The 25,360-nt window shown below is 34.5% G+C and overlaps 2 protein-coding genes across 2 annotated transcripts in view; one reads left to right on the plus strand and one right to left on the minus strand.

Moving 5' to 3' along the window:
* Positions 1–216: 216 nt before the first annotated feature.
* LOC140157267 (uncharacterized) lies at positions 217–1,440 on the minus strand. Its single transcript, XM_072180395.1, has one exon. It carries the CDS (start codon positions 1,387–1,389, stop codon positions 412–414), a length of 978 nt encoding a protein of 325 aa, XP_072036496.1. The 5' UTR covers positions 1,390–1,440; the 3' UTR covers positions 217–411.
* A 1,944-nt stretch (positions 1,441–3,384) lies between these two features.
* Positions 3,385–25,360, plus strand: part of LOC140157263 (cationic amino acid transporter 2-like) — a 174,442-nt gene continuing 152,466 nt past the window's right edge. The window contains exons 1-2 of the mRNA XM_072180392.1: positions 3,385–3,670; positions 4,863–5,360. Coding sequence (XP_072036493.1) covers positions 5,132–5,360 — 229 coding nt within the window. The 5' untranslated portion in view covers positions 3,385–3,670; positions 4,863–5,131. The remainder of the gene's footprint in view (positions 3,671–4,862; positions 5,361–25,360) is intronic.

Below are 25,360 nucleotides of genomic sequence, written 5' to 3' on the forward strand. Positions count from 1 at the left end.
CATCACGATTTTTACTGTGATTTTTAAAAACCTATGAGTGTTTCCTTTCAAAAAACGCAAATTACATTGATACCTCTGTTTTACTTCTTTCCAATAACGTGTGTTAAAAAGGGGTAACGTAGCTCACAGCGTTTTGGTGGAAAGTGCAATTTATTTTAGAATTACACAAAGACATTTTAATCACTAAAAATAATGTTGATAAACAATATGATGGTGCGTTATCTAATTAAAAAACAACAAATATGTAAAGAAATCGCATTTATTCAAAGAAAATATTCAGGTTTAGATGTGACACTTGAGCTGTGGAAACGCATTTTTAGCGATTTTTGAGCCTTTGCAAGGGTTAATCAGGCTGAAGAAAGCATTTAAAGTATGGAAAACTATATATGTCCGTGTAGATCTCGTTGAGTTCTACCAGAAAAACAACATATTTGATGCCCTAAATGCTCGACAAAGTTTTTGTGGACCAAAGAATGGAAAAAAGGCTATTGGCACCGGATTTTGTAGAATGAGCGATATATCGGATGGTAATGACTCAAGCCTATTGCCATACAGAGAAAGGATTTCCAATTGAAAGAGATTTCTGAATACATTTGACGGTAATGACTCAAGCCTATTGGCATTCAGGTAGAGGGATGTCAATTGAGAAAGACTGCTGAATACATTTAATGGTAATGACTCAAGCCTATTGCTACTCAGGTCAAGTTCATACAATTGGAAAAGATTGCTGAATACATTTGATGGTAATAACTCAAGCCTATTGCTATTCATGTCTAGGGTTTCCAATTGAGAAAGATTTCTGAATACATTTGATGGTAATGACTCAAGCCTATTGCTACTCATATCTAGGGTTTTCAATTGAAAAAGATTTCTGAACACATTTGATGATAACGACTCAAGGCTGTTATTATACATAGAAAGCATTACCAATTGACACATATTTCTGAATAAACCTGACTGTAACGACTCAAGCTGATTATTATTCAGGTCCAAGATAAGCATATTTTCCAATCCACTGAAAGTTCCCAGTTCCAAGTCTCTTAGCTTGTTGTGGTTCAGTAACAGACAAGAGGCATCCGTCAGATTGGCGAAGCTGTGAGGTTCTAAGTGCACAAGTTGACGGTTAGACAAATCAATTGCAAGAGGGAAATCGGGAATTCCAGTATCTGCGCCATAGATGAGCAGGGTCTTTTGGAGTTGAGATGCATCTGGACAGTCTGCGAGAAACCGTTGAAAATCAAGGGTGCAAAAGCATCTTGCAGAGCACTTGGGAAGTTCAGCCACTTTTACCGGAATATCAGGGTCAAAGGGTAGTTTGTATTGAAAAAAATATGGATTGAACTCTCTAAACATCTCAAATGACATTATGGTATATGGAATAGTATACATCACGTCAAAGGTGGCGAAGTCTTCGCATTCGTTGAAATTGCTGCTATTAGATATTAATTCTCTTCACGCGGGTGTTGACTGCAGACGACATGTTTCAAATTTTTTCATAAAAATTCAAAAATTTCAGAAATGTAAATTTTCATGACCATATTAAGGGAATCAGTATGAAAGATGCATTAAAATGAGTACAAACAAGCCTAGTATTGGTTCAGTAGTTCTTAAGATAGCTCTTGATATTTTGAGAAAATATTTCAAAACTTGAACTTTTTCCGTTGAAGCGCATGGCTAGCACGCAGAGCATTAGGCCTAACTGCTCAAATGGAAGTTGAGCTCGCTCGGTCAGAATTGTTCTCACTCTTTAATGGAAACACACGCGTCAGCTGAAGGGTAGTTGAGGAGTTGACGTTGAATTGTAGAGTATCACAAACAAAAGACAGTGTGCATGATTTGCCTTGTAATCCAGTCAGAGCGATAGTGCGATTTAAACAATCTTGTCCAACTTCATACAGTATGAAATAGTCATATATTGACCGATAGAATGGTTTCAAAATATCAACACGAATCCCATAGCCACCGGCACCTGATGATACCACAGTAAAGTTGCAAGCTTCATCTTCAGATATCCATCTCATGATAGTCTCATTCTTCAGCGTGGCGTTTTTACAGCTAATGCTTTGGCTCTCAGATAGCGTCACATCCACAAAGCTCATCATAAGTGGGGAACACAATAGGAAGAAGTCAAGCTTGGTCCCCATTATTATGAAATGATCGCTACAAATTATAATGTTTGAATTCAAAATATTCAAGTGACTGCACCTGGACAGGTTCACTATATGCGGCTATTTACTGCACTTAGGTGCGGCTGCAAGCGTGTGTTTCATCTACCTATCTTTCTATAATATATTGACATATTGTGTAACCAAACCATTCACATGTCTAGTGGCTTCCTTGTTATTCGTGCATATTATTGTTGAAAACTAAACCAAAATATGTCTTTGTATTTCGGTAATGCATTGCCATTTCTATTCATATTTTGTGGGAATCCCCGTAAATTCTCCCTCGGTTTTTATTATGATACTATCAAACCAAAACGTGTGTTTTGTACAGGGGTTGGGAATTCTCACCCGATCCGAATTTCCATCAGAATTCTGTTGCAAGCAAATTTTAAACTTCTATCTTCCGTGTTGACTTGACCTTGATTTTCTTTTCTACAATCAACCAACAAAAACCAACAAAAACCAAAAATGCCGGTTTTCTTTGCTCGTTTTGAGGCCTTTTGTACGCTTTTTGAAATATTTATGATTCGTCGTATTCAAAATGCAATTCGATATGTCTGATGTGCTCTCAGGTCACATAAAAATGCACGAAAACGTCGCTATCCGAGCCCTTAAGAACTTGTTTTAGAACCAAAAAGTTTTACATGCATTTCAGAGAACCAAGAAGTGCTTCAAAGTGCCAAAGATTCTTTTATCCTTTTTATAATTTTAAAAACCAAGAGAGGACAAATATGTTCCTTTTCTAGTTGGTAGCACACTAAAATATTATAGAGTCCCAACATTTTCGCGCATGGTTACAGATGAACCTAACACAATGCTATAATGTTAATATAAAGATTGGTATATTTTAATAGCAAGCAAAATTAAAGAACAGAAGGTCAACGCTCGTCACTCGAAAATAGTCATATATTTTTGATTAAAATTACAAATTTTATGACATTGCAAAGGAATTGTTTAACAATAGAATCGTATGTCGTTGACTGTTGAAAAAATATGTACAACGAGAAGAAATTGAAACGGTCGATTGCAAACTTAACAATGCTGCTGTAATACAACGTATGGTTCTGTGGCAACTCACAAGCAAATTCAACACTGCCAGCATGCGTTACGTTTTGCCAATCAAAGCGAAATGTACATCATTCAAAATTTCTACAACATCGCGTATTTCATCCACACACTGATCAGCAGTAGATAGCATTACACACAATAGTATATACCACGCCACGGCGCTTGGCTTTGAAACTCGCCAAATCCGCTATATTCGATAGGAATTTGATCGTGTGTTACTACCGTATCACCTATTGATGTGGTGGTTGGATTTTCAATCCAGGAATCTTTAAAGATTGGAATTATATATTGTTGGCAATTTCACGTGCTTGGATCATATTGCAGTGTTTTAAATTCACGCTTGATTGCAGCAACGGAGGAAAGGATTTTAAGGTGATATATTTGAGAGTAAGATTACACTCTCCGTATAATTTGAAAAATATTTGATTACCAATAAGGTATGTCAGCTTAAAGAATTCGTTCTTTTTCCTCTTTTTCTTTCTTTCTTCTCCTCTCTCTTTCTTTCTTTCTTTTTCTTTCTTTCTTTCTTTCTTTCTTTCTTTCTTTCTTTCTTTCTTTCTTTCTTTCTTTCTTTCTTTCTTTCTTTCTTTCTTTCTTTCTTTCTTTCTTTCTTTCTTTCTTTCTTTTTAGTCATCTATCGGTTTCTAGATGTTTTAGATACTTTTATACAGTCGTTGTTTATAAATAACATTTGAAACGCCGCCAAAAGTCTTTAAAAATATGTGGATCATAGGACAAGCAAACTGAACACACTGTATGTCCACCTTTATCTCTAAGCATTAAAATAATTCGTCAGTTGCGTCCGTTTCTTGTGCAGAGCAGAATGACAACTATCCAAACTAGTTCACGGGTTTAGAAAAGTAGAATAGGAGCAGCTAGCAGAACCTACAGAAAAGGTTACCAATTCCATCTCAATAGATCATCAATTGAAAACAGCCATGTCAACAAAAGCTTGTCGACAGAGCAGTCTTATAGTTTCTTTATACACAAACAGGAACGTGGTTTAACCAGTATTTTTTTAAGTGAAAGATGTTGTCAACACAATCTTCCTGAACTCTAGCACGATTCGGCACTTTAATTTGGAGTTTAACGCATGCAATGCTAAGCAGATCCACTGTTACATTGGAATTGTGTTTTGTTGTGGGATTTATGTCCACTATGCGAGAACGGAACGCGTGGTTAAGAACCACTTGTTCAATATTGTTGATGTTTACTTGAATACAATATTTTGTGTGTTTCCTAAAATAAAACCGTTTATTATCATCGTACTTTTTGGCCCAATTAACCACCTGATTGTTTTCTCTTTATATAGCGTTAGCTTTGGTGCGTGCTAGACGTTTGGCTCTTAAATAATTGGCACAAGTAGACCGAGATATCGGTGAAGTAGTAGACAGAAAAAAAATCATCTTTGGACTGCCTTTAAACCACGCAAGCTCAGCCCAATCACAATAACTCGCGCGTTTTTCAGGTAAATTGCAACACACCGCGGGACAATCCATCAGCATATTGCTGCTCAAGTTGCACCATATGCCAACATCCAATTTTTAAATTTATTTTCATCTTTTACTTCCACTCTCTTTACGAACGACTCATCTCATATATTTGCTCATATATTTTCATCTTTTTCAGCATCATCTCCCTCTGGGGTTGATTTCGAAAATCTACCCCAGCGTATCATTCAGCAAGCGACATATCAATGTGTTTCTGCAGCGTGTCAACACGGTATTGGATTACTTAGCACCATCCATATGGAAACATAGGAATTAAAATTCTGCTCGGATTTGATATCTTTTGTTTTGAAACTATATCTTGCAACAACCCATTAAAACTCTCCACGGATTATACCATATTATTTTCTTCCATCTTCTCTTATTGCATCATCTAATTTATTATCAACGATGGCTGGTATATTGAGAAGCCTTGGTCGGATCAAGACTCTTGACTCGGATAAACTGGTCCAAACAGAACTGAAAAGATGTCTTGGTATAGCCGATTTGACGGCTATTGGTGTAGGAAGCACACTTGGTGCTGGTATCTATGTGTTGGCTGGACAGGTGGCTAGAGAAGAAGCTGGTCCTGCTATTGTGCTGAGTTTTCTTATTGCGGCTTGTGTGTCTTTGCTTTCGGGTAAGTCAAGTCTACGCTTATCTTCTATAGTTATGGAGGGGGTCACTGTACAATATTGGGCCAAACTGAAAATACTTGAAGCTAGAGAACATGCATTGAGACCATATTGTCAAAGACACAACCAAGGGCGCATGTAACAGAAGAGTTACAGAGCGAAATGAACTTTCAAAAATATTTCGGGGTAATGAAAATCAATGTTACATCAGCACTCCTCGGATTCTGCTCACCTACCAAAAATGATTTTATGACTACACGAATCAGTATTGAATGTATCAAAAAAAGACGAACAATACATAAATGCTATTCGGAAGAAGCACGACCATTAAAACTTATTACTTTTGTTAATTTAAATGTATCGTAAAAGGGTAACTTTGGCAGGCAAACCACTTTATATAGATATATCAGATATCGATTTACTTTGGAAGGAAAGAATTTTGATTAAAAGAAAATCAATCTCTGATAGATTTATATAAAGTTGAACTTGGTAAAAAAGTGAGCTGCCAAAGTTACACCTGTATGCTAAACTTTTTTTTTACGTCTTATGGTATAGTAGAATAATTATTGTCAATACTACTACATTATAACAAAATACCATGTGAATACTTTAAATGCTTTTTCTCGATTTTACTTAGCCATTGTTAGCTGTCAATTTCTTGTTTTGTTAATATCAGTATAATAGAGATACGTCCCAATATTATTCTGTCAACAACAAAAAAGGGAGTATCTATTGAAATCAGTTTAAAATAACTTTCAGCGTAAAACATGAAAATTAAACCGACCTTGAATTTTCAAAATGTGACACAGCGTCCTCATCAGATTTTGCTACCAACACGTACGAAAAACATGCATCTAGTAACGATTTCGTTGAAACTTTTCATACCAAATGGAAACAGCCCGCAGCGAAGGAAATAATTATGAGCACACCTGTTTCCTAGTAACATTACAGTATAATTCTATCTGAAATAAGTGGGATCTCAATTATCAATTTGTTTGGTTTATATTCGTCACAGAAGATGAAAAAGCATATTTTTATTGACACCAATTGCTGTGCACGATAAGTCATTGAGGGCAATATATCTACTCCGTCTTGACATTTTAATAATGAGCTCAAGCTTTTACATTTGACAAAATCACATACTCAATTAAGAACCGGGCAAATTTTAGGATTGAAAATGCGTAGGAGTATTTTACGATTGAGAAGATATCTCCGAGTCAAAAATCGTTGTAAAATGCTGTTAATGTAATTTATTTATTTACAGTCAATATACACTCGAGAATATGAAAGCTTATGATGGTATTAAGTTTATCTTGTATTTGAAAAACGCAAGCGAAATAGAAATTCACAAATGCGTTTTATTTGCAGAAAATGCAATAGCTTTTGCATTTTCGTTTCTTATTCTATTCTTATATATGGAATATGTTAAGCTGCCTTATGTGATTCAAACGAATTTCCCTTGAGTGTCCAGTATATTCCTTTGCCGAGTACTGGCATACTTCAATGTTGTTATTATGAATTGTGTACTACCATAACGTATGCGTGTTACGAAGAGTTCAAGAGAACCGTTAGTCGGCATACATCTACTTAATTATAAGACTAAGAAAGCATATAGGTGCTTCAACTACAGCCAGCTTAAGTTACTGACCTGTCTATAATGCACCTTATACTATTTCAAACCGTCTTATATATTAGGAGGCTGTGTATGCAGGTATCTCATGTTAATATTAGGCCTATATGCATTTAATGAAAATATCGTGGGGCCAATTCGTGGAAAATGTACAACTTAAATAGGCCTATATACAAAAGTGTGCGAAGTATATGCTCTGGTTATGCCAGAATACTGTACCAGAATAGTATAGTCTTAGAAAATAACAATAAATATAATGATGACGACTTCAACAGCCACGATAATTAATACAATAACTTTATGCCACCGTTGCCGACGCCATACGTATTTGTTTTGTATGGAGCACCAGTGCATGGAAAGACAACCTTGCTTACACACTTGCACAACAGTTGTGTTAAGCAGAAGTAGATCGAAGTAGAAAAACTGTTTATACCATATTGGAAACAGCTCGTATATGAAAATGATTACCCAGCAAACACAAAACGTTTTTGACATTATTTGCAAAAGGTTATAAAAGGTTGTCAGAAAACGTTTAAATGTCGGGATATATAAAGGATATAAAAGGTATAAAACGTTTTCATAACATTCAAAAACATTTTTGATACCCTACTGCAATTAAGTATTTACAAAACATTAGGCAAAAAATGTTCGCAAAAATAGTTTACAATAATATTTTGAAAACATTTCAATAATATTGTTGCAGTGAGTTTTTATACAAAACATTTTAAAACGATTTCATGACCTTTATATAACCCGACATTTAATGTTTTTAAAACGTTTTTACCTAAACCAAAACCCAAAATATAACTTGTTTAAAACGTTTTTTAAAACGTTTTTGTGTTTGCTGGGTATGAACCACATGTTTCCTACTAACATTATAATTACATCTGAACTAACATGACTAAGTTGAAACTGTAATTATCAATCTGTTTGGTATATATTCTTCACAGAAGATGAAAGAGCATATTTTTTTATGACACACATTCATTGCTGTGCACGATCAGTCATTCGGGCATTGTTTTTACTCGTCTTGATATCTTAATAAAGAACTAAAGCTTTTGTATTTGACAATATCACAAAATCACATACTCAATTAAGAAACAGGCACATTTTAGACAAATATGTGGGAGTATTTTACGATTGAGAGCATATCTCCGAGTCAAAATATACTCGAGAATATGAATGATTATGATGCTATTAAGTTTGCCTCATATTTGGAGAACGTAGGCGAAACAGAAATTCCTCAAATGCATAGATTTGCAGAAAATTAGATTATCTACTTGATAATGTGTTCTAAACTCTCTAATATATTAAGCTGCGTTATTTTTGTGATTCAAACAAATTTCCCTTGAGGACCCATTATTCATTTGCCGAGTACTGGCATACTTTAATGCTGTTATTATGAATTGTGTACTACCATAACGTATGCGTGTTACGAAGAGTTCAAGAGAACCGTTAGTCGGCATACATCTACTTAATTATAAGTGTAAGCAAATATATAGGTGCTTCAACCATGTCAACCAACAAAAACAAGTTAGTGATGTCAATATGGGCTATTCCAATTAAAATCCATACTCCCATGGAAGACATCACTTTAATCTATCTTCCATACAGTCAATCGGTAAATATTTACTTAATTATAAGACTAAGAAAGTATATTATACAGGTACTTCAACGATAACATGTTATTGACCTGTCCATATGTGGTTTTGAACGACAAAACAACTTATATAGCAGGAGGCTATTTATTAGCTATAGCATTGCCATGTTCATTTTATTAATCAAAACACCATGGGGCCAGATAGTGAAATAATTACACTGCTTATAACTACCTAATTATGTGAAGGATATGCTCTGGTTATGCAAGAATACTTTTACAAATTAGTATGCCCTGGAAAATGACAATAATAATGATGACGACAACAACAACCACGATTATTAATGCAATAACTTTATTTCACCGTTGCCGACGCCAAACATATATTTTGTATGAACTGCCAGTGCATGGAAAGACAACCTTGCTTACACATTTGAACAACAGCTGTGTTAAGTAGAGGAAGAAGCAACCGAAGAAGAGGATGATGATGAGGAAGAAGAAGAAGAAGAAGAAGAAGAAGACGAAGAAGAAGAAGAAGAAGAAGAAGAAGATAGACGAAGAAGACGAAAAAGAAGAAGAAGATTGGATCACCTGATGATTTTTGGTATTTTACTTTGGGTTTTTTGGTGCATGACAGTATAGATTAACACGATTCTGTATTTTAGAAACACTACAAAATGAATAATAACGAGTTCGTTCAAACTGTTCATACCATAAAACTATTGGAAACACATCGTATGGAAGAAAATGATTATGAACCACCTGTTTCATACCAACATTATGGTTATATCTGAAAGAAGTTGAAACTAATCTGTTTGGTTTATATTCTTCACAGTAGATGAAAGAGCACAGCTTTAATGACACCAATACATTGCTGCGCACGACAATCATTGCGGGCATTATATTAATGTTACTGTGTCTTGATATTTTAATAAAGCACTAAAAGCTTTTGTCTTTGACAACATCGCATACTCAATTAAGAACCGGGAAAAATTTAGGATTGGAAATGTGTGGGAGTATTTTATATTTGTGAAAATATCTCCGAGTCAAAATCGTATATAGTGGTGTTGATGCAATTTATTTATAGTCAATATACACTCGTGAATATGAAAGATTATGATGTATTAAGTTTGTGTCACATTTGAAAACACGTAGGTGAATCAGTATTTGTAGATAATGCAATAACTTTGCATGTTCTTTCTATTTCTATTTGTGAATGTATTCTAAAATCTCTGATATAAAGATGCACATTTTGGATTTTTGTTTGACAAAACCAAGTGAATACTTTACTCACTGTAATATGTCGTCAGGAGAAAGGGCACCAAGACCCTAAACAGAGAGGAGGGCACATACCTCTTAAGTCATGTTTACGATCCACTGCTGAAATATGCAAAAGAGATTATGGAACACCGCACAGTGTCAACACCCTGTATTATAAGTATTTTTCCATACAGCTCTATACTCCGTTAAAATCAATATTCTATTATTGACACAGATAAAGAAAGTTTACATATGCATTGTGTTATAGGACTTGCACCTGGAACTTAACTGAATGGGCTAAACGTGTTCCTTTATACCTATAAAGTATAATTGTAATTCTCAAAATTAAATATATCACAATTTTTACTTTGGATTTCAAAATCTTTACTTATAAAATGCAGTAAAAGATATCCACAGCAAGCTGCAAGGCCCCGCTAATTAGTGTATTGCTTTTCGAGTTAGTGTACTGGAAACAAACCCCTGGTTTTACCTGAAAACAAATCGATTTTTCTTATAATAGAAACATCATATGGGGTACTAGAGCATGCACAAATCGTAATAATGTGTAGAATATAGAAACTCTGTGGTATCTCATATGATAGTCATAGTATGCTTAGCCTGAGTCGCTCGGCCTATCTCGAACAAAATCGCCATGCGTAGCTGTTGAAAAACGAGAGGATTCGCTGTACTATCACAGCAATTTTTGACACGAAGATATAGGGATGATGACGATGTGCACCGGAAACCACTCAAACTTGTTTGCCGGGAAAGTGGATCAGATGACCGTCGGGTATGACGAAATTATTGTAGTGAGTAAAATATTCACTTGCTTTTGTCAAACAAAAATCAAAAATGTTTATTTACGGAACAAACCTGATCCAGCATCAAGAAAATCTTTAGTAGGCATATATCTACTTGTGTAAGCAAATATATACCCAGCAAACACAAAAACGTTTTAAAAACGTTTTTAATAAGTTATATTTTGGCTTTTGGTTTAGAGAAAAACGTTTTTATAACATTAAAATGTCGGGTTATATAATGGTCATGAAAACGTTTTAAAACGTTTTGTATGAAAACACACTACAAGAATATTTTTAAAATGTTTTCAAAATTTTATTGTAAACTATTTTTGCTAACATATTTTGCCAAATAGGCATATTCAAATAACATTCAAATAACATTATGTTAAAATATTTGCACCCAGCAAACACAGAAATGTTCTTAAAATGTCTTTTTCAAAACAAACATTTAAATGTCGGGTTATATAAAGGTCATGAAAACGTGTATAAAACGTTATTGCAAATATTTTGGGCAAACATTTTTCGGAAAATATTTTTTCAACCCCAAAATAACATTCTGTTTAGAATGTTTTGTATCAAGTTTTCGTAAATGTTTTTAGAATGTTATTAAAACGTTTTATACCCTTTATACAACCCGACATTTAAACGTTTTCTGTAAAACATTTTGCGATTGCTGGGCAGTAGGTTATCAAAAATGTTTTTTAATGTTATGAAAACGTTTTATACCCTTAATATACCCTTTATATAACCCGACATTTATATGTTTTCTGACAACCTTTTATAACCTATTGCGAATGATGTCGAAAACGTTTTGTGTTTGCTGGATAGGTGCTTCAACCATGTCAACCAACAAAAACAAGTTAGTGATCTGTCAATATGGGCTATTCTAGTTGAAATCCATATCCCCTTATGGAAGACGTCACCATCACCTTAATCCTGAGACTAATATACAATGAGTATTAGGAAAGGCTACTTGTGTGGTGTCAGTTAATCCAGAGAAGATGGTTAATCAAACCCCTGCCATGTGGAAAAAGTCGTGAAACCTGTACGACTTCTAACTATTTAAGTTATGACAAGCGTAATGATGTGTATGAGTATGTCAAAATACCATACAAAATGATAACGATAACAACAACAAGCACAACGATCATCAATACAATAACTTTATTTCACCGCGTTGCCAACTCCAGACGTGTTTATTTTGTATATCGTCAGCCTGCTACGCTAAATTCCAAAGTCATTTTTACATGTTTCTCATTTGCAATTTTGATTTTCCGAGTAATAAACCCATAATTCATCAAATTTCCAGCGGCATTTTTCATTAACTTGTGGAATACATCTCTTTGATGACGATATACGAGCGTAGATGGAACCCAGTGCATGGAAAGATAACCTTGCTTCTCCATTAGAGCGCATACTGACGATCTTGTTGAAACTTTTTGTACCTAACCATAATGATGCGTTGTATGGTAGCAATGAAAATAGCCTGCAGTGTGAAAGAAATGATTTCAACCCCACCTGTTCCCTACCTATCATGGAAGAAGATGAAAATATAATTAAACGGTAGATCTATTTATTTTGCATGGAGCCTCATGTGCATGATACAACCTTGCTTGCACACTTGAACAGCGACAAAATGGCTGGGTTAAACGGAAGCAGGGAAAGAAGAGGAAGAGGGAAAAGGAGAACATGAAATATACCAATTAGTGAAACGGTATATCTGTTGATATATAAAATGGCAAGACATTCGTGTCATTTATTTGATTATTTTATATCACCAACTGTATTGGTTTCTTGTTCTGTAATTACATGTAAAGCAAAAAATAAAATTCAACATTATTTTGTTAAAAGTCAAAGTGAATAGTGTCGATTTTGCTGAAACTTTTCATGACATTGTGTTTTTACTTGTGGTATAGTAGCGATGGAAACGACCCGCAGCATGAACATGATGTGAGGAAATAATGGTGAGCCGACTCACCTGTTTCCTGACGACAGTTTCATCTGAAGTAACTTAATTCTCAATATTTCGCTTAAATTCTTCACAATGAAAGTCATTGTTTTAATGACACCAATTCATTGCTATGCACGATGATTTTATATTTTTTGTATTTCTTCCATTTTTATATATTTCGAATGACTTAAAAGCTTTGGATTTGATACCATGACACAGTCAATTAAGACCCAGGCAAAATATGTGTGGGAGTCTTTTCCCTGTTTTGCTTTTAATAGAAAATATGAGTCAGAATTGTAGGAAAATTCTGAAATGCAATTTATTTACAATCAATATACACTTGAGAATTTGTGAGTTTATGATGGCATTAAATTTGTTTCGTAATTGAAAATGGCAGGCAAAGCTAGTTTCAAATGCATTGTTTTTACAGAAAAATGCATAAGCTTCCTTTTTTTCTTTGTTGCTATTCTGTCAGTTATTTTGTTTTTAATGAGTTTTAAGTGGCGGCACTTCGTGGGAGGGGGACAAGGGGGCATTTGCCAACCTCCCCAAAATATTTTTCTTTCCCCTGTTTGGCCCCACGTTTAAGGCAAGAAACCTCAAATTATACAAGTTTCCAATTTTTGTGGCAATTTTGTGCAAAATTTGTTGATTTTGCCCCCTGAAATTCTTTTTCCCCCCCCCCCCTATGCCCCCCCAATTCCTGGTGCCGCCACTGTGTGTTTTACAATCTCGAATATATTAAGATACGTTGTTTTTTGTAATTCAAACTCCTTGAGGGTCTAGTATTTCTTTGCCGAGTAAACCGGCTTACTTCAATGTCCTTATGAATTTAGTAATACCATAACGAATGCATGGTATAAAGATTTCAAGAGAATCTGAAGTCGATATACATCTTCGTTATATAAGACTGAGAAAATAAATCGGTGCTTCAACGATAACAAGTTATATATGCCTTAGTATGCCAAACATATTTACACATAGAGGCTAGCTGTTTTGCCAATGTAATATTCATTTAGTCAAATCGCCGTGGGGCCCATTCGTGGACACTGCACTACTTATAACTACTTTGATTATTCAAAGCATATGCTTTGAGTATGCCAAAATATCATACCAAATTATAAGTCCTCTGCCATCAGCAGCAAATATAATGATAACAACAACAAGCACATCAGCGACCATCAATACAATAACTTTATAACAATGTTGCCAACGCCAGACGAATTTATTTTGTATGTACCCCATGTACATGGAAAGATAACCTTGCTTACACATTAATGCAAGAACAGTTGGTTTAACATGGTTAGGTAGAAACATGAGAAGATGAAAAAGGGGGAGAAGAAGGAGAAGTAGAAGAAGAAGATGAAGACGCATCACGCTAGACTATTTATTATGTAGGCCCCATAGTGCATGGAAAGATAACATTGCTAACTTATTTGGACAGGAACAGCTGTTGAGTTAAACAGCAGAAGAAGATGGCGATGGAAGAGGAGAATAGGAGAGTAATAAAAGAAGAAGAGGAATAATAATAATTTATTATTTGTATCGGCCCCTATAGTGCATGCAAATATAATATTGGTAACACATTTGAACAGTAGCAGCTGTTGGGTTAAGCAGCATAAGAAGATGGCGATGCATTAGGAGAAGGAGGAGATGAATAAATGAAGAAGAGGAAGACGAATTTATTTTGTATTAGCCCCCAGTGCATGGAAAGATAACTTTGCCTACACATTTGAACAGCATGGTTGTGTTAAAGCACAAGTAAAAAAAGAAGAGGAAACAAAAGAACAAAAAGAAGTACGATGATGATGATGACGACGAAGATGAACAGCAAGATGGTAAAGAAGAAGAAGAGGAGGAGGAGGAGGAGGAAGAAGAAGAAGAAGATGATAGATGATGAAGAAAACTACGACGACGAAGACAGAAGGCAAAAATGTCAATATATGGTACGTGAAACACGCTTGATACAGCGTAAACTAGGTACTTACTTTACCAATTATGGCGGTACTGTTTGTTTTGAATCAACGAGCACGAAGCATTGCTTAAACAAAGTCAACAAAAAGATATATTCCTCTGTCGTCTATGCTTTTAAGGTTCAGTTACCGTAATCATAATGCTACATTTAAACTGGATATATGCAAAGCTATCAATCATGATTTGGGAACACGGAAGTAAACCATAAAATCCCTGCAATGGAATAAGATGCCATTGTTTTTGAAGTGACAGATGAATCGGAGACACACTACCAGATTCCTATTGCTGTCGCCCCAGAGGTACACTGCTTCTTCATTAATACTCTAGAGTACCTGTGTGGGTGCTCTGGAGTACACACATCGGAATTACATGTACAGTACACAGTACATACACTGGTAGTCTGGTACTGTTACCGCGGTACTATAATAGAGTAGCCACAAAGTAGCTGGGCAGCAGCGTACCTCTTGTCGGCAGCAATGGGATTCTGGTAGTGTGTCCTTTTTTTTTTAAACCTTTACCAGGAGTATCTGAATCTTATAGGTATATTTGAACTCATTTTGTTCTTGTTAATGTCAAGGAAAACCTGCCCTCCCAAGTCAAAATAAGCAATTTTACTTAATCATTGTTAATCGCCCAAGTTGTACCACTTTATGCCATATATTCGCACGTATCAAGTTTGTACCGCGTAAAATGAACTTTTGTGCTTATCGTTAAAGTTTTCAGAACAAGATCAAAGGTTTTCATGTTTTTCTTTCACTTAATTGACATTAGTAAATAAATAATATGATAGTTATCTCAAATTTATAAATGAAATACCACTTCAAATGCCCCATTATTTAATTTTACCCATCTTAAGAGCACCGACCAGATGGTTCATGATTCAACTCAATTCGGTCACTTTTGCTACACAAAGACACGAAAGTGGCATGAGCTGTTAGGCCACCGATTTTATTGAAACAAAGCTTATGTAGTAGCCTAAGAAATTACCTTGACGACCAAGTAAAACTCAATACAATCAATTTGTGACATGTTTCCCTAATACTTTTTTTTAAATTGTATAATTTTTGTTACAACCTGTTACAATACAGTCGATTACTCTTTATTGCTCCGTATAAGTGAAATACAGTATGTGTACTTTAAGGTAATTAACAAAGCAGGCAATCCTTTTTACATGGGGGACAGAAAGTTGCTCATGCGATGATGTACGTTGCTGCTGCAATTGGACATTGTGTCTGGCAGGTGTTCAGAGCTTTTACTGCTTATGAAATATTCATACAAGACATGAATAAAGTAATAATATAGTCTTCATTGAAGATATTTTCGTACAGGAGCATAAAGCGTGGTATGAACATTATTCAAAAGACACAGAATGAATAGTCCTCTAAACAAAGATGTTATTGGGCTATTCCAGAAAATAGATGCACACCCCCTATTATTAGAGGAGTTCGGATATCCGGACTTTTTGTCCAGTTGTGACTGTTGGAAATCCAGACTTTTAAAGTATCCAAAGGTATAAAAATCCGGCAGGAAAATAGTTCAAAGTCAAAAATCCTCAATTTGAGAGCTCATTTTGGACATTTCCGTGATTTTTCATTCATTTAATTGGATTTCCAAGCTTTTTCAAGTGACTTTGGCAACCGGATTTTCAGTCGTTTTCAGAAAGCAGACTTGGAAATCCGGACATTTCTTTGATTAAAAATTTACTCCTCTATAGGGGGTGTGCACTTATTTTCTGGAATAGCCCATTGTCACTTAGCAATCACTGTAAACCGACAAATTAAGAGAGTAACTCCCGGGAGTAACTTTTAAAGCATCTATGAATCGGTTTGCATTCGGAGTTGTCATGGTTACTCACAATCTGTCATACCAAATAAAAACGTTGTATCTGCGAACAAATTACAATACATATACTGCTCTTTGTTTTGACTTGGGACATGGCGTACATATATAGTAGCCAAATATTTTGAATCAGGAATAAAAAAAAGCGGACCCAGCTTTTTAAATTTTAAATAGCAGTGAAAATTCACCTCAGGCTATAGCGACGTGTGAACTTAACTTGTAGATACGAGTTGAAAACGAATAATCGATTGAGCTTATATCCGGAGCTGCATACAAGAAGTTTTATTTTTCCAACCGTATCTTTTTTCGATCCGTATCAGACAGCTTTTTAACCTCAGTTACACTTGGCCATTTCTAAATGGTATGGACAGTTGCCTATGAATCAATGAGTATCAAATATTTACTATGAATTCAAATACCGTTCAAGAAATTGAGATGTTTATTTAAAACAAGAATGTATGGGTTATTGTCAATACATTTTTTATTATCGTATACAGCACCTATCCGACCGTCGCAGCCAGGATGAGCTCCCCGAGTTTCATACGGATTACAACAGCACACTTTACAGGTTTTCGCTAACCATAACGACCCCACCTCATTCCATAAACCAACAACACAGGGACTTGCATCTATGACGCGCACACCCTAGACATTCCACAATTGACCTTCGCAGCCAGAATGAGATCCCCGAGTTTGGTACACTACAAAAACAAGTGTTAATAGATTAACACTATTTGAGCAACACTTTTTAAACATGTTAAACCGTTAATATATTAACATTTATGTTAAAATATTAACAATTGTGTGTTAAAATATAAACACAAATGTTAATATTTGAACACATTAACGGTTTAACGTGTTTAAAAAGTAACACTTAATATATTAACACTTGTTTTTGGAAAGTAGCGTTAACGTGTTAAAGCATTTAAAAATGAACATCCTCATTTAAATCATAGTGTTAATGTGTTAATAAAAGTGTAAAAGTGTTAATATTTTAACACATAATTGTTAATATTTTAACACAAATGTTAATATTTTAACACATTAACGGTTTAACATGTTTAAAAAGTGTTGCTCAAATAGTGTTAATGTATTAACACTTGTTTTTGCAGTGTATACGGATTACAACATTATATTCTTCACAGGAGATGAACATAGTTTTAATAACACCAACTCATTGATGTGCACGATAATTCACTATTTATTCGACGTCTTGATATTTTAGTAACGAAGTAAAAGATTTTGTATTTGACATCATCACATACCAGTCCTATTAAGAACCTGGATACAGAATTGAAAATGTGTGGGAGTACTGTACGTCTGCGATTCAAAACCATAGGAAAATGCGATTAATGCCATTTATTTACAGTCAACATACCCACGAGAATAGGAAAGATTATGATGGTATTAAATTTGTCTTGTATTTGAAAAACGTAGGCGAGCAGGAATTCTCAAATGTATATTATTTGCAGAAAATGCAATAACTTTGCATTTTTGTTCGTATTTTCTTTCTTGCTTACACAGTAATGCAAGAACAGTTGGGTTCAAGAGCAACATGAGAAGTTGAAAGAGGAGAAGAAGGAGGAGGAGTCAGAAAGAGAAGTAACAGCAGTTGGGTAAAGCAGCAGAAGAAGATGACGATGCAGGGGGAGAAGGAAGAGAGGAATAAAGGAAGAAGAGGAAGAATAATTTATTTTGTAATTAGCCCCCGTGGATGGAAAGATAACCTTGCTCATACATTTGAACAGCAATGGTCGCGTTAGAGCACAAGTAGAAGAAGTGCGATGCTGATGAAGAAAAGGCAACAAGACGATAAAGAATAAAAACGAGAAGTCGAAGAAGAAGTCGAAGAAAGAAGGCGAAAATATCAATATATGGTACGTGAAACACACAGGATACAACGTAGACTAGGTACTTTCTCTACCAATTATCGCAGTAATAAATTTGGCAGCCGATCAATGTAGCTCAATCTGTAACTTCCGCTCTTGAATATACTATGTGTTTTGAATCAACGAGCATAAAGTATTGTTTAAACAAAACTCAACAAAAAAAGATGTTCCTCTGCCGTCTATGCTTTTAAGGTTCAGTTACGGTAATTAATCGTAATGCTTAAACTGGATATATGCAAAGCTATCAATCATGATTTGGGAAAACGGAAGTAAAATATAAGTTTCCTCTAATGGAATAAAATGCCATTGTGACAGATGAATCGAAAACATATCCCTTTCCCTTATGAAGCGGAATCTTTACAAAGAGTATTTTAATACTATAGGTATATTTGAACTTTTACTTGTAAATGTCAAGGACAAACATGACTTCTGCAAATATTTGTATTTATTTATTTATTTATTTATTTATTTATTTATTTATTTATTTATTTATTTATTTATTTATTTATTTATTTATTTATTTATTTATTTATTTATTTATTTATTTATTTATTTATTTATTTATTTATTTATTTATTTATTTATTTATTTATTTATTAACCATACTTAAACAGAACTCAACAAATATTACATACTGGGTTGATTTTCAGTAGGGCCCCGAAACATATACATATGAAAACATGAAGTCACACATAATTCATTCATTATAAAAACCAGATAAAAATGAGCTAACGTAAATATACATGTATACACGAGTAAAATACAGTTTGGTGATAAACAAGATATTATTTTAGAAAATCATTAAAATGGTACAACAAGTTGTACTATTCATTGTACAGTATGATTGCAATATGAATGAGAGGTATCTTAGTCAGTCTGCGTCCAACGTAAAATGTAGTAACTACAAACAAATAGCACAGCAGATAAAGCCATCTACCCTTTTCTGCTTCTTGAATAATATGCGGTATTTATAGGAGTTACCAAAGCAGAAAATGCTCTTTTTACATGGGGGACACAAAGTTGTTCATGCGATGATTTATGTTGCTGCAGCAATTGGACATTGCGTCTGGCAGGTGTTCAGAGCTTTTCCTGCTTATGAAATATTCATACAAAACATAAATAAAGTATTAGTATAGTCTTCATTGAAAACATCTTCGTACAGGTTCATGAAGTTACACTCTAAATTTCAAGGATTTAAAATAAATCCCAAGAGACTGTAGTTAGGGACCAATCAAGTGTTAGATTTAAAATTAAATCTTTAAGATTTAAAATTAAATCTTTAAGATTTAAAATTCAAATCTATAAGATTAATTTTAAATATAAAATTGATTGGTCCCTAACTACAGTCTTAAGGATTTATTTTTAAATCCTTGTAATTTAGAGTGTAAGTTTTATACATGTGTTATATGAAATGGATGTAGACGAAACAGAATAAAATATTCATATAAAATATATGGTAGAATGAAAATATAGCAATGTCACAAATAACAAATAGTCTACCGTAAAAACCGACAAATTAAGAGGGCAATCGTTTTTAAAAGCATTTTTCGAATCGGCTTGTATTCACGGTTGTTTAAATCTTGTTTGCATCTTTACAAGGGGTAGACACTTGTATAATGGTATTAGAACATCAGAAAAATACTAACAAGTGGCAAGGAAATGTTCACACAAAAACAATTATCATGAAATGTAAGGAACAAGTCATATTATTTGGCTAATTTAAGTTAAAATATATGTAAATAGCGCCCTCAATTTGCACACAAATGTACAGTTTATAAATAGAATAAATATTATTACAAAAAAAGTAGAAAAAAGTGAACACCGGTAATTTGATATAGAAACGAAAATCTATCTTAAAAATAGCTTTCAAATATATGTGTGTATTAGTTTGATAGCTGTTGGTGTCCAGGTGTAGAATTCAGTGAACATTATATATAATGTTTTTATATGATCACAACAAACAACTGTGTATTCGGGGTAGCCATGGTTACACTCAGTCTGTCCTAACAGATACTACCTGTTGTTTTAATGTTGGAGATTTGTGTTGTTATTCAGTCTGCTCGCAAAATGAAAGTCAAAATATAGTATATCTAGTAGGCAAATATCTAAGTCAGTCTATCCCGAAGTAAAATACAGTATCTACTAAGAATTAACCAAACAGACCCAGCATTTTGACTTTGAAGAGCAGTGAGAATTCACCTCAGGCTATAGCGACGTGTGAACTTAACTTGTAGATACGAGTTGAAAACGAATAATCGATTGAGCTTATATCCGGAGCTGCGTACAAGAAGTCTTATTTTTCCAACCGTATCTTTTTTCGATCCATATCAGACAGATTTTTAACCTCAGTTACACTTGTCCATCTAAAGGGTATAGACAGTTGCCTATGATTCAATTGGTATAATATCTTTGCTATGAATTCAAATAACGCGTATTGTGGGTTTAAGCAATTGAGATGTTTATTTAAAAAAAGAACGTGTGAGTTAATGTCAATACATATTTTATTATCGCCTATTCTCGAGGCGGTCACCACCGAGATTATAAGCAAGAGATGGTCCTGATAAAATGTTTTTATTTAAATTTTAAATGCCAATTTGTAAAGGCAAAGCACTTACAGAACTATGATCGTAACAGAAAATTGACTGGTAACCAATGAAACTCTAACGAACGCAGAAATCTTCCATCCCAAGGAAACAAGCAGTACCTGCTTTATCAATTCATTACAGATACTTCCCTTTACTTGTTCGGATATAACGTGTTTCTACTTATTAAGGGTAGAGAGGAATCTCTCCTCTTGGATTTACTGATAATTATTTGTTTGCGTCCGTCATGATATTTTAATAATGAACTAGCACTGTTTCTATTTGATAACATCACACAGTCAATTAAGAAATGGACACATTTTAGGATTGAAAATGAGGAGTATTTTTAGTTTGAGAAAATATTTCTGGGTCAAACTCGTAGCAAAATGCTATTATTAAGCAAGTTATATTTTACAGCCAATATGTGAGAATATGAAAGATAGAGGTGGTATTCAGTTGGTTTCTTTTGGTATTCCATTTCTTTATATGCTTCAAAATCTTGAAAATGTTAAGATGGGTTATTGTGATGAGAAGAATCTCCCTTGAGGATTCAGTATTCCTTTGGCGAGTACTGGCATACTTCAATGTTGTTATTATGAATTGTGTACTACCATAACGTATGCGTGTTACGAAGAGTGCAAGAGAACTGTTAGTCGGCATACATCTACTTAATTATAAGACTTAAAAAGCATATAGGTGCTTCAACGATAACAAGTTATTGAACATTCTATATGCGCCTATGCCAAACCAACTTATATGGTATGTCATGTCCCTATTATAAAACACCGTGTGTCATATATATTTATAACTGCTTAAATTGTGCAAAGGATATGCTCTGGATATGCCAGAATACTATGCCAAAATAATATGCCCTGGAAAATGACAATAATAATGATGGCAACAACAACAGCAAGCAAGCAACGATTATTTACAATATAACTAAAGTCATTCTGCTTTGCCAACGTAAGACGTATTTTGTGTGGCTCACCAGTACATGGAAAGACAACCTTGCTTACACATTTGTATAACAACGGTTATGTTAAGAAGAAGAAAAACGTATATTAATTGTTGATTAATTGTTTTGTCATCCATTGTAATACCTAGTATACCAAACATATTTCCACATTAGGAGGAGCTAGTTTTTTCGTGCCAATATTATATTAATTTTAATAACCAAATATCCGTGGGTCCAATTCATTTAACTTGTATATTTTGATTATTCTAAGCATATGATTTGAATATGCCAAAATGTCATACACAAATAATAGTCCTCTACCAGCAGCAGCAAGAATAATAATAACAACAACGAGCGCAATGATCATCAATACAATAACTTTTTATCAATGTTGCTGACTCGAGACGAATTTATTTTGTATGTACCTCCTGTGCATGGCAAGACAACCTTGCTTAGTCATTAATACGATTCGGTTACGCAGCAACAGGAGAAGTTGAAAGAGGAGAAAAAGAAGAATGAGAAGACAGAACAACAGCTGTTGAGTTCATAATTAATGATTTTAAACCTATGATCTCAATACAAAATTAAGACGTACCTCAACTTTTTGGTCACAACTTTGGCCTTCATCAGGAGGCTGGCAAACCAAGTTCGGGATCAGTGACTTTTTAGACACTTGACCCCAAAACTTGGTCAAAAATGTACGACCAAGTTGTCCAAAAGGTCACTGATCCCGAACTTGGGTTACCAGTCTCCTTTAGAAGGTCAAAGTGGTGACCGAAAATTTGAGGTACGTCTTAATTTTGTGTTGAGATCACAGGTTTAAAATTATTGATTATGAAGTCTACCAACACAGATGAACTTTCATGATACCGTATAGCTTTTGAGTTAAGCAGCAGAATTTATTTTGTATTGCCCCTCAGTGTATGGAAAGATAACATTGCTTACACACTTGAACAGGAATTGGTCGAGTTAGAGGACAAGTAGAGAAAGGAGAAAAAGGAGAAGAGGACACAAAAGAACAAATAATACGAATAAGATGAATAAGATGAAGAAGAAAAGCAACAAGATGATAAAAAAGAAGAACGAGAAGAAGAACAAGAACAAGAAAGAAGGAAAACTATCAATATATGGTACGTAAAACACACAGGATACAGAGTAGACTAGGTACATACTCTCATCAATCGCAGTAATCAATTTGGCAGCCGATCAATCTGTAACCACTTTTCTTGAATATACTGTGTGTTTTGAATCAACGAGCATGAAGCATAGCTTAAACAAAGTCAAAACGTTGGGAAACTTCATGTATATCCTCAGTACAAAAGGTCGAAATTTTCATAAAGTCTACTTATTTTACTTCGAGGACTGCTAAATGTCAAAAATTTCAATGTAAAATAATTTGCCATCAAAATTTGTATTTCATCGCGAATTTTCAAAAATAAAAATAATTTGATATCCTCGTATTCAGAATGTAATTTGGTGTGTCTGATGTGCTCTCAGATCCCACAAAACTTCTGTGCAAAGCTAATGTGGGTGACCGAGCCCTTTTGGGCCCTTAAACATGTGTTTAAACACACTTCTTCATGATAACAAGGACGCGACCATAAAAGTATAGGAAATATAATTATATAACGTTAAAATGTTTGCTCTTCTGCTTGATGTGTGTGGAATCCTTAACCGTTACGTGAACTATTACGCCTGTCAGATAATTACTTTTTTATGTGAATTCTGATGCTTAAAAAAAGAAACATAATAAAATAGTAAACCAGCTGGCCAGAAGTCTGTTTTTTCACGGCAAAATAATTATAATTTATAAATTTACATGCACATGTAGTTATATGCCGGGGTTATATGGCTAAATATGCTGGTTATGCAGAATAAAGGCTGAGTCGAGTCATGGTTTGATCATGGACTTGTTTGGAAAAGCCAGATATTTATTCATATTGTTTGGTAAATGAGCATTGTAATTGTAGCCATTTTGTGTTAAAGGTACCCCTGCAACCAGAGATTTTGTGAAAATTGGGTAATAGAATTTCTTATTTTGTATTCTATTGATTGGACCTAATAATAACTTTAAACACTAAAGAAAGTGTCAACTTGGTATAATATTATGATTAAAAATGATACGATTCGTAACAAAGATCGAGACACCATGCTCGGTAAAATCATGATTTTTGCGCAGAATTTAATTATAACTTAGGCAATATTTATGCATATTGTTCAGGCTCGGTCATGGTCATTTATAATTTACACTTACTATCTTTTTGAGGCGTTATATTGCAATAAATATTGTCAGAGAATTATTATACACCGTACAGACAACCTATATATAATCTGTATCAAAATGATCGGTTATTGAAATGCCCGCTTCTTCAAAAGGCAACGATGGATTCTCAGAAAAATGTCTGTCTCATAGTGCTTAGTAAGAGCAAAAATAAATTGTAGTGGGCTCCACCAGCGCCACTACGCTCGTAGTTCGAACGTACACCGATGCCCATTGCCCATCCCCGGGTAATCAACAACTCTTCTCTAAAGGATGAACGCAAGGGGTGGTCCTAAAATTAGAGTCGTTTGGTCACTTACGCTACTTCAGTGTTTTGCATCAGGAAAAAATCTATTGTCATTTAGACTATTCTCGTTTGCATGTGTCCAAACACAGAGTGCAACCACCAAGCTGAAAAGACCGTAAGTCCACTTGGCCCCTGAACATGTATACACTAAAGTTGCGTATAGTTTCGTAATGTTTTATACATGTTCAGGGGCCAAAACAGATCTTTCACAACCTTTCATGACGTCTTCACCCAGCAACATGTATTAAACATTATAAAACCCTAAGAAACTACACGTAACTTTAGTGTATACATGTTGAGGGGCCAAGTGGACTTACGGTCTTCTTGCGCTCAGGTCTTCAATTGTATATTTCAAAATAAGCAAATTTCTAAGGGGTTCTAAGTTTTTCTGTTGGAAGTTAGACCAAGGAAAGGCAATTGCTGCTTGTAATTAAAATTAGCGACTACGGAGCTAGATCAATACGACCTACGCATGAAAATAGAAAAACGCTGGGCTCGGTGAAACATATTATACTTCTGGTAAATTTTTGTCGTAACTCATTTCTGCAAATGAAAAGCACAGCTTGTTAATGTTCAAGCTTTATAGCGTTATGACTGGGGATAAAACTACATATATCACAACACCCGTTTCTGCTTAAAAATTGGCACGACATTAACGCACGCGTGATTTTTCCTTTAATAAATTCCAAATCAATTTCCGTAGTTGGATTTTTAGACATATTTATATTTCAACTTCACACACCTCATGCACCCGACAGCATTTCATCTTCTTAAATTCTCCCCACTAATCATCTCAATTCTAGCCTAATTATTCACTCAATTGTCTGCAATGAAATGCAATGGGGAATCACCTCATCTCTATTCTACTTCATTACTTGTCAATTAGTTTTATGTCCTGACCTAGCCGCCAGATTTCATCCCAAATTTAATTCTCCGGGTAGGCATTTATACACAAGGATCT

The sequence above is a fragment of the Amphiura filiformis genome, chromosome 7 (assembly GCF_039555335.1).
Source record: "Amphiura filiformis chromosome 7, Afil_fr2py, whole genome shotgun sequence".
In the NCBI taxonomy this organism is placed as follows: Eukaryota; Metazoa; Echinodermata; class Ophiuroidea; order Amphilepidida; family Amphiuridae; genus Amphiura; species Amphiura filiformis.